At 38.7% G+C, this 16,141-nt stretch overlaps 1 protein-coding gene across 1 annotated transcript in view; it reads left to right on the forward strand.

Annotated features, from left to right (window-relative positions):
- The first annotated feature begins 2,886 nt into the window (after positions 1–2,886).
- LOC131356743 (leukocyte immunoglobulin-like receptor subfamily B member 2) overlaps positions 2,887–16,141 on the forward strand; it is a 33,748-nt gene continuing 20,493 nt past the window's right edge. The window contains exons 1-3 of the mRNA XM_058395933.1: positions 2,887–2,923; positions 10,898–10,933; positions 11,315–11,611. Of these exons, the coding sequence (XP_058251916.1) occupies positions 2,893–2,923; positions 10,898–10,933; positions 11,315–11,611 (364 nt within the window). The 5' untranslated portion in view covers positions 2,887–2,892. The remainder of the gene's footprint in view (positions 2,924–10,897; positions 10,934–11,314; positions 11,612–16,141) is intronic.

Below are 16,141 nucleotides of genomic sequence, written 5' to 3' on the forward strand. Positions count from 1 at the left end.
ACAGTTCAGCAAGAGTGTGTGTGTGTGTGTGTGAAAACTGAAAGTTTACTCACACTGCAGTGAATAACAATTAATAAATAAACACCAATCCCTCTCTCTCTCACTGCTGCATGATTAAGGAGATCTGAAGCATGTTGTTTGATCGTCTCCTCGGCTGTGTCTTTGCTCCATTTCATTACTGCAGCTGCAAGAGAGGAAAAAGAAACAATTCTATATAGACCATTTCATAAATGTAAACAATAACAAACACATAATAACGGCACATTCACCTATTTCAAACGTAATTATTTTCTGTGTTCAGAAATGTCTCTGAAGGTGAGGTGAAGTTTGTTGCCATGTTGCTGTGAACTCTATGGGGCTATTAGCGATCTGCAGAATGCTGACCCCGACGGTCTGTTTATTATCGCCGGAGAAGTCTCAAATCAGTACTCTCTCTAAATTCTATGGACATGTGGACTTAACACACTGGATCTTGTTTACACAAACATTCCTGGCACGTCCCATGTGGAGCCCCGCCCCCACCTCGGCTACTCAGACCACATCCCTGTTATGTTAATTCCAGCATACAGACCGCTGGTCAGACGCTCTAAACCGGTTCTGAAACAATAGAAAACCTGGTCAGCAGGAGACACCTCTGCTCTTCAGGACTGTTTTGAGTTCACTGACTGGAATATGTTCAGGGAGGCTGCAACCAACGGCTACTCTATCAACTTGGAGGAGAACACGGCATCAGTGACCGGCTACATCGACAAGTGTATTGATGACATGACCGTCTCCAAGACCATCACCACACACTCCAACCAGAAGCCGTGGATGACCGCAAAGGTGCTGCTGAAGTCTAGAGACTCCACCTTCAGATCAGGGGACAATCCTTAAAAACAACAAGGGCCAAACTGTCCCGAGTCACAAAAGAGGCAAAGAGCGCATGTATAGAGAATCCATGACCACTATAAGGACAGTGGAGATACCCAGCACATGTGGCAGGACATACAGGTGATCACCAACTACAAGACAACATCACCTGTCTGTGACTCCTCAACACCCACAACTGAACTGTACTGAACTGAACTGAACACACACTCACACACACACACACACACACACACACACACACTCACACACCTCCTGCTACTCCTGTTACTGGTTTATTTGAAGACTTTTCCTCAAATCCACCGTGAAAACTAAACACAGTAACAACAAAACACAACAAACACATTATCTTGACACACAGTGAAAGCGTGAGGAACAGAAGCAATGGCAGTTTACAGACAGAAAATACAGACAAATAAACAAATACCTCGTTGGCTGCATGCTGTGAGAAAGGGAAATAATCTTTAAATCTTCTTTATGATAGTTTAAGTTCTTTTTATGACTAGAATAAACTTTTATCAGAGCATCCATAATGTCCGTGCTTACCGCTAACTTTCTTCACTAAAAACCCTCCCGCTAAATCAGCATCTGCACGAGACCGGGAACCGAGGCTTCAAAATAAAAGTCCCGCAACATACAACAAAAAAAACAATCTATAAAGGTACAAATAACAAACACAGCTTAACTTCAATTACAAAATTGATTTTTATAAAAAATGTAAACAAAATACATAAACTGAATAAACAATATTAAAGGCAGCAGATGCACATCTATCCAACAGCTAGCTTTGTCCCATCATGGTAACTAGCTACCGTTAGCTAAACGCTGGTTTCAGTCAGAGTTAGCGTTAGGAGCTAACCGGGCATTACTTTAGAAAACTGCCATAGCAGAAGAAAATATTCCCAACTGTAACGGTGCCGTTAGCTCGTTTCTGCTTGATTTAACATGACCGTCATGTAAGACGGCTAACGTGCTAGCTAGCTAACCTGGCACCAACATTTGTAGCTAGCTAACATTAGCCCTAATGCTAGCTCGACGTGTTAGTTGCCTAGCGCTTAGCTATTTAGACAAAGCTTGTTCAGTCTCTTCTGCTAACGTTACAGTTGTGAGGATTTTCTTCTGCTGTGGCAGTTTTCAAAAGTAATGCCGGTGTTGTGTCCAACTCTGTTTGGGGATCTGTTTCCCCCTAGCCCCGCCCCCGGACATACTTTCTTCCAGAAGTCTACAATATAAAGCTAACACTAAGTACATTTATAATCGGAACTTAGTTGATCTTACCTTAAGTGTCTTCAACTATCTGGATGAGTTGTGACTTTTGTCTTGCTGTAACACGGTCCTGACAAGAGCAGAACATCACATGGACTACAAGCAGGAGACTCGAGCATGGAGGGAAACCGCTGTCTGATCTCAGCTGCGCATGCGCGAGAAATTTTTCAGTCAGATAGGTATGGCAACTTCACTTGGACAAATTCTCTAGTTACGATTACATTTTCATAGGAGAATGGTATTGCCTGGTAATTTTTTTTTTTCGATGCGTTGACCTGCAGAATTTTTTTCCTAGTTATGATTACATTTGCTTAGGGAAACAGCATTTATTTATTTATTTGTTTGTTTGTTTGTTTGTTTGTTTGTTTTTTAGTTCAGTTTATAAAAGTTTCAAAAACAATTGCCAAATCATCAAACCATTTGTCCAATAATTCACAGCATAATAACATTATGCTACAACAGGTAACCACACACAACAACTAACATTGATAACTTTTAAACTGAATTGAACGTTCATATATCAAATTCCTGCCCCTGTCTTACACGTCCCCAGACATCCAAAAAAACTTCTATCCAGATGTTTGAATATTGAACTGCATATCTACATACAAGAGGGGTCATAGTGAGACAATGTGGTGGGTCTCTCTCTCTCTCTCTCCCACTCACACATTCTGTTAGAACACAGGAAGTGGTAAAGTGGTAAGCCTTTAACACACACCACTGCTCTGTCAGTCAGTCAGTCATTAGAGGGACAGGATGGAGCTCAGTCCACTCTCTGTGATGCTCTGTGAGTAAATGTTCTCTTTGTGTCTTCATTAGAGTGAGTGGTGGGGTATAAAGTTGTTCATCTGCAGTCTGAATGTCCTGAGTGATGATCTTATTGTGTGATTAGGACATTGTGTGTACTTCAGCATGACTGCTCAGGTGGATCAGTGTCTCCATATCTGTTATGAGAAGGGTTTAGTTTGATGTGTAACTACTCTCAGTAACTATGATAGTTCAACAGGTAAGAGTACAAGTAGAGCAAGTGTAAAACACAGGGTTTAAATTATCTAATGAGAGTAAATATGTCTTTATTGTTGGAATTTGTATATGATGGTCTCCTTCTGGTGGTGTTTCCTGTATAGTCTACATTTCAGTTTTTGTTACTATTATGGACTGTACAGGGAATCGTTCACTCTAATACACACTAATACCAAACTAATGTACAGCAAGTTTTTAAAGTACACTTCTCACACTCATCATTCTTCAAACACTTCTCATTAGTCCTGTACACACACCGAGCAGTGACTGTGTTAGCGGCCTGAGAACAGAGAGCAGTCTGCGGATGTGTTTTTTTTTTTTTTTTTTCCCTTTTGCTACCAAAACAGCCCTGACCTGTCGAAGCATTTACTCCACTAGATCACAGTGGTGGAACCAGACTCTTTTGGTTGTGTTAAAAGTTTTAAGAAATTTTGAGAAAATGCCCAATAAAGTTTCCATTTTTGTTACAATTATGGTCTGTGCATGGAAATTTGTTCCCGCTAATACAGATTAATACCAAACTAATGCACAAAATGTCTTTAATATAGATCACAAATTATTATTTATTAATAATCACTAATTATTATTTCTGTGTTAAAATAATAGCAATGCATGTGCAGAAACAAACACCACATTATTCCTGTACACACAGAGCAGTGACAGTGTTACAGACCTGAGAACAGAGAGCAGCTCGCTGGTAAACATTCAGGTGTGAAGAAATGAAGGTGTGAAAAAAATGTGCAGGGGTGAAAATGTGCATGTGAAAGCAATAGGTCTCTTATGTAAACTTCTTAATGTTTTAATGTGGATAAATTTAGCTCCACTGACACTTATTGAACTATGTTAAAACCAGGACATCTATATTTAGGAATAAAATGTGAACCTTCAAAAAGATTAAATACTTTATAACCTACAGTAACATTTTTGTTACTATTATGGTCTGTACTGTTAAGCATCGTAGTGCGATGTTCAATGTAATACACACTAACTAGTCTAGTTTCTTTCTTTTTTTTTTACTTACTTGTGTCAAATCTATCAAAGAATTATGCAATAAGAAACACTTCTTGTTAGCCTTGTACACTGACACACAGAGTGCAGTGACAGTTTTAGAGGTGTGAGAACAGAGAAGTGTCTGCCAGTTGTGGTTTAGCTTCTTTTTTTAAATTCAGGGTTGTTTGTTCAGCAGTGAAGAAGGGGAGGAGGTGTGAAGCTTGATGTGGCAAAGCAATAAGTGACTTAAAACCTTTCAGTTGTAAACTCTAGGTGTATAAATGTAACCAAACTGACACTTATTGTGTTGTTTTAAAGCCAAAAGTTGATCAAGCTGAAAATATTTGCTTGTTGCTTGAATTCAAGGTTTTGATTCCAAATTCTGAGCCTCACACCTGAATCATGCACAAAAAAATCGAGATGCATTAGATTAGAATCAGCTTTGTCATTGTGCATAGTACACATACAAAGCCAGTAAAATGCAGTTAGAATCTAATCAGAAGTGCTTAAATAGTATACAATAAATTCAGTGGCAGGCTGAATCATCATGGTGGCGTCATCATTATGACGCCACCATGGGTGTTGCTAGGCCATTTTCTACTTAGCCCCCCTAAAATTCGGCAATTCTCCATAAACTGTACACAAATTGGTGATCGCCTCAGTCCCCTTTAAATTTCATATGAAAACGGTGGCAGACTTTCAAGTCTTTCAGCTTGTTCTTCAATCAGTAGACTGCGGCATCGCAGAGCGAGGATCAGAGGACAAGTGTGTGTGTGTGTGTGTGTGAGATCAGGAAGACTCGTATTTGGCTTGCTCAGTACTGAAATGTTATACACATCTATGCAATACAGTGGAATCCTGCAATAAGTTTACCGTCCTACCCTGTTAGTCAAACCTTTATTTTATTTTATTTTTTTATTCATTACTACTATACCCTCATTGGGGGCTGAGCCCCCCTTAAATGAAAATTCTACAATTGCCCCTGGACCCCACGGCAATAGATACTAATCAACCATTAAATAACAAAGTAAGAAAGAAATTAGGCTACAGTATTTCACACCTCACGAGGAATAGTCAATTTTATTACGGTTATTTTTCTCAAAAAGACATTCTTGATGCCGTATGCAGCAAACTGCAATCTCCAGAGGACGCAGCATCCGAAATGAGACGCAGCGAATGTAGAAACAATGTATATGGGCGGTTCGCTGCCTCTGAATACTCCAATTATCCAATCAAAGGACGGGAAATTACTGACGTAATTGTATGCCTGCTAGATGGCCCCAGTGACGCCAACTCGAAATCTGATTAGTTAATGTAACAATTTCATTGTCACTTATTTTAAGCTACGGGCGCCTGCACTATTGATTCTGAAGGCCTTAAGGCAGATTTTCACCCTGGCAACACATGATGTCAGCCACTAGCTGAAATATTATTGGATAAATACTCTTATCATAAATATACACTATTGGAAGCAGCACAACCAAGAGAAAAGCTATGAAATGTAGAGAATAGACTATTGGGAATAATTTAATACACATGCATGGAAAAATATATTAAATATATTAAAATGCAAGTCAATGATTCAGATCACTGCTGTTTAGGCCAGTAGAGAAGGCCTTGCTGGCCCTGACGGCCCACCATTGAATAAAATACAAGTAAATATTTACAGCTATGGGGAGGTAATATGTACAGAGGAATGGATATCTTATGTAGAGGAGGTGCAGTGGGTATTATAAATAGTGATATATGTGGTCTAAATATGTATTTGAAAACAGTGGGCAGTGGTGAAGACATATTTAGAATATAACATGTTGAAGTGGATATACTTATGTATATACACCGATCAGGCATAACATAATGACCACTTAGTGATCATTATCATTAGTGACCATAGGTGAAGTGAATTACACTGATTCCAGTGACTTCTGTGCCAGTCCCAAGCCTGGATAAATAGACAGAGTTGCATCAGGAAGGGCATCCAGTGTAAAACATTGAAAAATTTAACCATGCGAATCGTCAGTACTCTGTATTTCATACTGGGTTGGTTGAGGCCCAAGTTAACAATGACTGCCACTGGTGCCATTGACCTACAGAGCACTGGTGAAAATTGGGCTAATATTGGTCGAAGAAGTAGAGGAGGGTGAAGAGTGTGTAGACAGAGAGAGAAGAGGAAAGCTAAGAGTATAGGACTGAGAATAGGAGCTCTGAATGTTTGTACTATGACAGGGAAAGGTAGAGAGCTGGCTGATAAGTGGAAAGAAGGAAGGTGGATATACTGTGTGTACAGGAGACCAGGTGGAAGGGTAGCAAGGGTCATAGTATAGGAGCAGGATTCAAGCTGTTTTATTATGGTGTGGATAATAGATAGTAGTAGTGGTGTGTAGGATGACTTTGATGATTTGTAAGAAGAAGAGGTCAAAGACAGAGAGAAAACCAAGTGGTGGAAGCTAAAAAAGGAGGAATGCTGTAAGGAATTTAGACAGAAGTTGAGGCAGGCTCTTAGTGGTCAGGTAGTGCTGCCAGATGACTGGAAAACTACAGAAGAAGTGATCAGGGAGACAGGAAGAAAGGTGCTGGGTGTGTCATCTGGAAGGAGGAAAGAAGATAAGGAGACTTGGTGGTGGAATGAGGAAGTTCAGGATAGTATTCAGAGGAAGAGGTTAGCCAAGAAGAAGTGGGACATGGACAGGACTGAAGAAAATAGACAGGAATACAAGGAGTTACAGCGCAGAGTGAAGAGGGAGGTGTCTAAGGCCAAGCAGAAGGCGTATGATGAGTTGTACACTAGGTTAGACACTAGAGAAGGAGAGAAGGACTTGTACAGGTTAGCTAGGCAGAGGGATCGAGATGGGAAGGATGTGCAGCAAGTTAGAGTTATTAAGGATAGAGATGGAAAGGTGCTCATAAGTGAGGAGAGTGTACAGAGGAGATGGAAGGAGTACTTTGAAGAGCTGATGAACGAGGAAAATGAGAGGGAAAAAAGAGTAGAAGGGGTGGAACTCCATGGAACAGAAAGTAGAAAAGATTAGAAAGGATGAAGTCAGGAAGGCTTTTGAAGAGGATGAAAAGTGAATAGGCAGTTGGTCCTGACGACATCCTGGTGGAGGTCTGGAAGTGTCTAGGAGAGGCAGCAGTGGAATTTTTAAATATTTTTTTAACAGGGTTTTAGAGAGTGAGAAGATGCCTGAGGAATAGAGAAGAAGTGTATTAGTGCTGATCTTTAAGAATAAGGGTGACGTGCAGAGTTGCAGTAACTATAGGGGGATAAAGTTGATGAGTCATACAGTGAAGTTATGGGAAAGAGTAGTGGAAGCTAGGTTAAGGAAGGTAGTGGAAATTTGTGAGCAGCAGTATGGCTTCATGCCCAGAAAGAGCACAACAGATGCAATTTTTGCTCTGAGAATTTTGACAGAGAAGTATAGGGATAGTCAGAGAGAGTTGCACTGTGTGTTCGTAAACTTGTAGAAAGCGTATGACAGGGTGCCAAGAGAAGAGCTGTGGTACTGTATGAGGAAGTCAGGAGTAGCAGAGAAGTATGTCAGAGTGGTGCAGGACATGTATGAGAGGAGCAGGACAGTGGTGAGTTGTGCTGTAGGGCAGACAGAGGAGTTCAAAGTGGAGATGCGACTGCATCAGGGATCGGCTTTGAGCCCCTTCCTGTTTGCTATGGTGATGGACCAGTTGTCAGAGGAGGTCAGACAGGAGTCTTCTTGGACAATGATGTTTGCAGATGACATTGTGATCTGTAGTGAGAGCAGGGAGCAGGTGGAGGAAAATCTGGAGAGGTGGAGGTTTGCACTGGAGAGAAGAGGAATGAAAGTCAGTCGTAGTAAGACTGAGTACATGTGTGTGAATGAAAGGGAGGGAAGTGGAACAGTAAGATTACAGGATGAAGAGGTGAAGAAGGTACAGGAGTTTAAGTACTTGAGGTCAACAGCCTAGAGTAATGGAAAGTGTGGGAAAGAGGTAACAAAGTGAATGCAGGCAGGTTGGAATGGGTGGAGAAAGGTGTCGGGAGTTCTGTGTGATAGAAAAATTTCAGCGAGAATCAAGGGGAAGGCGTACAGGACAGTGGTGAGACCAGCCATGCTGTATGGTTGAGACAGTGTCACTGAGACAGAGACAGGAGTCAGAGCTGGACGTAGCAGAGCTGAAGATGTTGAGGTTCTCTTTGGGAGGGACACGGTTGGACAGGATTAGGAACAAGTACATCAGAGGGACAGCTCTGTTGGACGTTTGGGGGACAAAGTTAGGGAGGCCAGATTAAGATGGTTTGGACATGTCCAGAGGAGCGAGAGTGAGTATATTGGTAAGAGAATGTTGGACATGGAGCTGCCAGGAAGGAGGCAAAGGGGAAGGCCAAAGAGGAGGTATATGGATGTAATAAATGAGGATATGAAGCTAGAGGGTGCAAGTGTTGAGGATGCAGAAGACAGGGATAGGTGGAGAGAGATGATTAGCTGTGGCGACCCCTGAAGGGAAAAGCCGAAAGAAGATGTTTTGTGATAAAAAAAAAAATCAAAGGGGGGATTGAAAGATTATGGGTATCATTAATGAAATACAATTGCCTTGTCATAAATCATTATTTACCTTCAATAAATTCTTCTCCCCACAAGAATTCTGGTCCAGCTTACTTATTTTATGTATCAGAGAACTCTAATACATTGGATAATATCTACACACAATACATAAATACATTACCTTAGCCTATTCCACATAAACGATATATTTGTGTAACATATCACACATAGAGCAGAATATGCACTCAAACATATTTTATATGCAACATTTAATGATAAATCAAAATAAAAACTCATGTAACAAATGTGTCATGTCTCAAACTAACAATAAACAAACACAGATGTGTTACAAACACGCATAATCATTTGCTCATTTGCACTCATTGCATTTACTATAATCATTTGCTCATTTGCACTCATTGCATTTACTCATTGCATTTACCTCCCACTGTATACTGTTTATATACTGTTATATATGCAAATTATTTATTGTTATATACTTATTATATATGCTAATTATTTGCAGTGCGAAATGCACTTCTGGTTAGATGCTAACTGTATTTCGTTGCCTTGTACCCACATGTGCAGTGACAATAAAGTTGAATCTAATCTAATCTAATCTAATCTAATCTAATCTAATCTAATCTAATCTAATCTAATCTAATCTAATCTAATCTAATCTAATCTAATCTAATCTAATAACAAGAGAAATACATAAACCACTGCTGCATTTAGAACGGATATTGTTTATTGTCACAGGCACAAACACCTCAGCCGCACCCCCGCGCTCCCAATCACCGGACTTTTAATCGCGCCACCTGCACTCAATCACACGGCGCCTACTTAAAGCCCTAACCCACGGAGCCCAGCGGCTAGTATTAAAACTGTTGAAGCTAGAGCACCGAGTTACTGCTCCAGTATTTTCGAGTTGGATATTTCCTTTCGTCGTATTGCCTTTTTTCCCTGCCTTAGTTATTAAAGCCGTGTTGGACCTGCTTTCTGTCTCCGTGTGTTGTGACATTTATTGAAGCTCATATTGAAATTTAAGCTTCAAGTCTTTTAACAGGAACTCCATGGCTCTTTAAGCTGGACAATGGCAGGCCTCATTCTGCACAAGCTACAACAGCTTCATAGGCATAGAGTGTGTCTGTTTAACTGGCCTGCTTGAAGTCCAGATCGGTTTCCTATTGAAAATGTATGGCAAAAATAAGGCAGAGATTCCAGTTTCAAAACTGCAATAATTAGTATCTTCAATTCTCAAAAAGTTAAAATGTGTAATTTAAAGAAAAGGTGATGTGACCCAGTGGTGAACATGCATCTGTCCCAACTTTATTTCACTGTGTTGCAGGCATCACTTTCTAAATTTTATATTTAGCAAATAGAATTAAGTATGTCAGTGAAGACACTGAAAATTACAAATTTTAGATTTTATTGCATTTTTAGAAAGTGTCACGTTTCTGGAAATAAGGTATGTAGGCCAAACCTGTTCTAGGAATTCAGTAACCAGTGTCTCATGAGCATAAGGTTATGCTCAAAAGCGCTCAAATTTTGGTTTGAGGCTATAACACTTGACTTGTGCTTTAATGTATTATCTAGTGTGTTTTTTTTTAGGAGTTACTGCATAATAGACAATTGAGAGTCAACAACATAAAGCCATCCAGCCTACAGGAGAGCAGATAGTTTAGAACAGCTTTACACACCTTTGCTTAACTCCATTGGAATTTACAGGCTTATGTAAAATTTTCAACCCAACTAAATCTCAAAAAACACACAAATGCCCGGAAACTAAAACAAGTGAGAAAAAGGGAAATAGTTCATCTGACTCCACCTTTGCTGTGGCAATAATAACAACAACAACAACAATAATAATAATAATAATAATAATAATAATAACAACAATAATAATAAAAATAATAATAATAATAATAATAATGCTGTACATTGGTTGCCAGTCAGACAGATCTAATATCACATTTCATTAATGATAAAATCTGCTTTATGCAATAAAATGAAACAAATACCTTCATGAGCAGAATTGTGACCTTTATATAGATCATTGGAGTTTTTGTTTATTTATTATTTAGAGTGGTGAATCTTACAGATGGTAGTTTAGATTTCCTGAATATGATTTAATCTTGTGGGCTTGATGTGTCTAAAATGTGCTTTTTCATTAACAGACTGAATATTTTCAATATTTTCATCATTTTCCATTTCTGTTCCCTTTGTAGTGCTGATTTCACTTTTACCAGTTACCCAGGCTCAAGGTGATTTATAGTTTAGCCTTTATAATAATTACATATTTGATTTGTTTTGGTTCTGAGAAGTTTGTGCACAATTTGTTATTGTTTTTCCCTTGTTTATTAATGCATTTATTTATAGCTCTATTCAAAGGATGATTGCAACTTTATATTTGAATATATAGGTTTACACTGCTTAAATGTTTCAACATATTAAACATAAAACAGCACAAGTTTAATGATAGCAGCACAAGAGAGCAACTGATAACATGATTTCTTAATATTAAGCAGGTTACACACATCAGTATCAACAATTAACAAAAACATGTACTCACTCTACAAATGATTAGAAGTATAGATTTGGGAATTACTTTATGTAAAGTTTATTAACAACAGAATGTTTAATAGGGAGTCCTAAAGCTGTGGTGTCCATAACACCTGATACACATGTGTTCATTGGAGAGATTGTTACCATCAGATGTGGCATACAGGGAGGAGGAGACACTCAGTGGACTTACAGCTGGAAGAAAATGCATTACGGACTCTCCATAGATGGAAGCAAGAGAGTCTACAGAGACAGCACAAGGCAGGAGTACAGAATCTTGTATGTTGAAGACTCTGACAGTGGTACCTACACCTGCAGTGGAAATGGGAGTGACTCTCAGAGCTCAGAGATCAGTGATGCTATTACACTGACTGTATCAGGTGAGTCTGTGGGTGTTTTTATTTCTTATTTAATATGTTATTATTTTTTAGGGTTCAGATTTTGAGCCATCAGTAACTGAGGTCCTGTTTCTTTAATGTTGATTTTCACTTCCCTGTCTAGTAGACACCAATTTCTTTCACAAGAATCATCATCGTGTCTTTTTCAGTAGCATCTGGGTTTTATATTAAGTTTGCAGTATAACTGTGTTTGGTGAGTCAGTCTGATTAATAGAACACAGTACAAAAAGGTCACAGTAGACAGAACATTAAGAAAGAAGGCAGTAAATCTCATCTTGTGTTGTCTCTGATATAATCTGATTTATTGGAAGATAATTTGAGGCATTGGGATTGTAAGGTTTTATCTGAGAATTTTGTACTTTTGATTATCAGCATCATCCACATCACTCTGTCTCATCTCCTGAGGTAGAAAACCCTGATGTCTGTTCACACTAACACTGCTGGGGAAATAATCCCTGATTCAGTTCTGTTAATTACATTTCTAGTTATTAATGTATTTGGTCATTTAATTATTTTATAACTTTGGCTGCTGTCATCTGTATAAAATGTGTGAGCACGTTTCTCTGTTTTAATGAAGTGATGCACAGGATCACCACAGACATTTTGACTGTCACTCTCTGATTACAAACTGAATTGATTAGGCTTATGTCTGTTTCTATGTAACTGTCCAAAATTTGTATCAAATCTTTAGAAAAGCAGTGAGGTTTTAGGTGTCTTCAGACGTGCTTTTACTCCTGTGTTTGATAGAGTGGCTTGGTACACAACAAGGCAAGATTAGAAATTAAAAATGTTATAGCAAATTACTCACAGAAAAAAATTATTTCTTTTTCCAAAATCCAAAAAGATTTTATCATGTTTGGTTGTTTTCTGGAATCCAACTCTAGCATTTACTGATGATTGTTTCCAGTCTGCCTCACATAAAGTTGAAGACAAAATTATTAGCCCCCTATAAAACTTTTTATTATTTTTCAAATAATTCCCAAGTGCTGTTTAACGGACTGAAGATTTTTTCAACACAGCATTTTTAAACATAATAGTGTATTTAGGAAGCTCGAAGTGTTTGTAATACAAACAGAAACAAAATTATAACCAAGAATAAAAGTATACAGCTCAAAATTATTAGCCCTCTGATGTTAATAGTCAATAGTGTATCCTTTTTTTTTTGATAACAGCCTTTAGTCACAGTCCATTCCTTTGCAAGACTCTAGTGACTGTTGATACATCAATCCCAGACTTTACCAAGTCACTCACTAGTGTCCTGGCAGTTGTTCTTGGGTCTTTGGAAACCTCTCTCACTAGTTTTCTTTCCATAGTTTTTGAAATCTTTCGCTTCCTGCCTCTGCCAGTCTTGTTCTCAACTGTGTGGGACTCTTTAAACTTATTGATAATACTTCTCACAGCAGTTCTTGACACTTATCCTTCTCCTCCTTTGTGAGCATGAACAATTCTTTTTCTCAAGTCTAAACTAATTTCTTTTGTCTTTGCCATGATGATGGTACATATTTTGCTAGTTGTTTTGCAAGATACTAATCCTCAGCTTAAAGTGCAATTTAAAGGCTAAACTAGGTTAACTGGGTTTATTAGGCAAGGTAGGTTAATTAGGCCAGTAATTGGACAACAGTGGTTTGTTCTGTAGCCAATCAAACAGATAAGTCCTTAAGGGGGCTAATAAACTTCACCTTAGCAGTTTTTTCATTTTTAAAAATAATTATTTTATTTCAGCCAAACTAAAAGAAATCAGACTTTCTCTAGAAGAAAAATATAACAGGAAATACTGTGAAAAAAAATCCCTTGCTGTTAAACCTTACTTGGGAAATATTTGAAAAAGAATTACAATTTCACAGGGGGGGGCTAATAATTTTGTCTTCAACTGTATATATATATATATATATATATATATATATATATATATATATATATATATATATATATATATATATACACTAGTCTCAAATAGTTATTTGGATATTTGGCTTTCGGGTGAAATTTCAGGATGCACCTAAAATGCACTATAAAAAATCCCTTCACAACTCTGCATTGTCAGTGTCTTGAGATCATATTAGCCTGGGTTTGGTGGTGATTGTATCAATGTCTTGAGATCATATTAGCCTGGGTTTGGTGGTGATTGTATCAATGTCTTGAGATCATATTAGCCTGGGTTTGGTGGTGATTGTATCAATGTCTTGAGATCATATTAGCCTGGGTTTGGTGGGGGTTGTATCAATGTCTTGAGATCATATTAGCCTGGGTTTGGTGGTGGTTGTATCAATGTCTTGAGATCATATTAGCCTGGGTTTGGTGGTGGTTGTATCAATGTCTTGAGATCATATTAGCCTGGGTTTGGTGGTGGTTGTATCAATGTCTTGAGATCATATTAGCCTGGGTTTGGTGGGGGTTGTATCAATGTCTTGAGATCATATTAGCCTGGGTTTGGTGGTGGTTGTATCAATGTCTTGAGATCATATTAGCCTGGGTTTGGTGGTGATTGTATCAATGTCTTGAGATCATATTAGCCTGGGTTTGGTGGTGGTTGTATCAATGTCTTGAGATCATATTAGCCTGGGTTTGGTGGTGGTTGTATCAATTCCCTAGGAGGAGTATTTCAAATTCCAACTCAAAATAACTGACTTCCTGTAGATTAGAATTAATGACATGCAATGAGAAAGTTGTTCAGCTCAATGAGATCTAAGTGTGTACCAAGTTTTACATGGACACGTGCAAGTGTGTATCAGCTATGCAGCAAGATATTCCAGGGGGCGCTGTGACGGGTGTGTGCCACGCCCAGGGCTGAGCCACAGTGATCTCCTAATGGCTGCAGATTCCAACCTGTCTGCTGATTTTCATGAATTTTTGAGCATGTTAACCACCCCCCCAAAAAAAAGAAAAAATAATCCTTAGAAGAACAAGAAGGCCCTTCGCACTGCTAGTGCTTGGGCCTTAAATATTAGACTTATATTTACATTTATTTGTATTTATCCCTAACGAGCAAGCCTGAGGAAACTATGGCAAGGAAAAATTCCCTAAGACGATATGTCTAGGGGAGTTCATTATAGATTTAACACCAACTCCTCCATGCCAGAGCCTTGAAATGTCAACAATTGAGACACAGCATATGTAGTATGTAGATACATACAGTTGAAACCAGATATTTACATACACTTCAGAAAAAAACACAAAAACTTTTTTTTCTTGACTGTCAAACATTAAATCAGAGTAAACTTTCTGTTTTAGATCAATAAATATTAACGTATTTTTTGCATTTGTTAAATGTCAGAATCGAGCGAGGGAGAATTTTATGGTATTTTTTTTATTACTTTCATCATTCAAAAATTTACATACACTTCCTTAGTATTTGGTAGAATTGCCCCGAAATTGTTTCACTTGGGCCAAACGTTTCAGGTATCCTTCCACAAGCTTTCTACAATAGTTTGCTGGAATTTTGGCCCACTCCTCTTGACAGAACTGGTGTAACTGGGTCAGGTTTGTAGGCCTCCTTGCTTGCACTCACCTTTTCAGTGCCGGCAACAAATTTTCTATGGGATTGAGATCAGGGCTTTGTGATGGCCACTCCTATACCTTGACTTTGTTGTCCTTAAGCCACTCCAAACTAATTTGGAGGTATGCTTGGGGTCATTGTCCATTTGGAAGACCCATTTGCGCCCAAGCTTTAACTTCCTAGCTGATGTCTTCAGATGTTGCTTCAATATATCCACTTAATTTTCTTTTCTCATGATGCCATCTATTTTGTGAAGTGCACCAGTCCCTTCTGCAGCAAAGCAGCCCCACAACATTATACTACCACCCCCATACTTCACAGTTGGGATGGTGTTCTGAGGCTTCAAAGCTTCACCCTTTTCCTCCAAATATACTGTTTATCATTATGGCCTAACAGTTAAATTTTTGTTTCGTCAGACCACAGGACATGTCTCCAGAAATTAAGATTTTTGTCCCCATGTGTAGTTGCAAACTGTAGTCTGGCTTTTTTATGGTGGTTTTGAAGTAATGGCTTTCTCCTCCCAGAGTAACCGTTCAGCTCATGGTGGTACAGGACTCGTTTTACTGTGGATAATGACACTGTCTTACCAGTTTCAGCCAGCATCTTCACAAGGTCTTTTGCTGTTGTCCTGGGGTTGATTCGCACATTTCTCACCAAAACACATTCCTCTCTGGGACTCAGAATCCATCTCCTTCCTGAGCGGTATGATGGTTGTACATTCCCATGTTTTTTATACTTGCATATTATTGTCTGAACAGATGAACATGGGACCTTCAGGCATCTGGAAATTGCACCTAAGGATGATCCACACTTGTGGAGGTCCACAATTCTTTTCCTGATGTCTTGGTTGATTTCTCTTGATTTTTCCATGATGCCAAAGAAAGAGGTTCTGTGTTTGAGGTGTGCCTTTATATGCATCCACAGGTGTGCCACCAATTAACTCAAATGGAATCAATTAACCTATCAGAAGCTTCTTAAGCTCAGAATGGAATCATCTGGAGTTTTCTTTTTGTTTA

Source organism: Hemibagrus wyckioides, linkage group LG07 (genome assembly GCF_019097595.1).
Source record: "Hemibagrus wyckioides isolate EC202008001 linkage group LG07, SWU_Hwy_1.0, whole genome shotgun sequence".
Lineage (NCBI taxonomy): Eukaryota > Metazoa > Chordata > Actinopteri > Siluriformes > Bagridae > Hemibagrus > Hemibagrus wyckioides.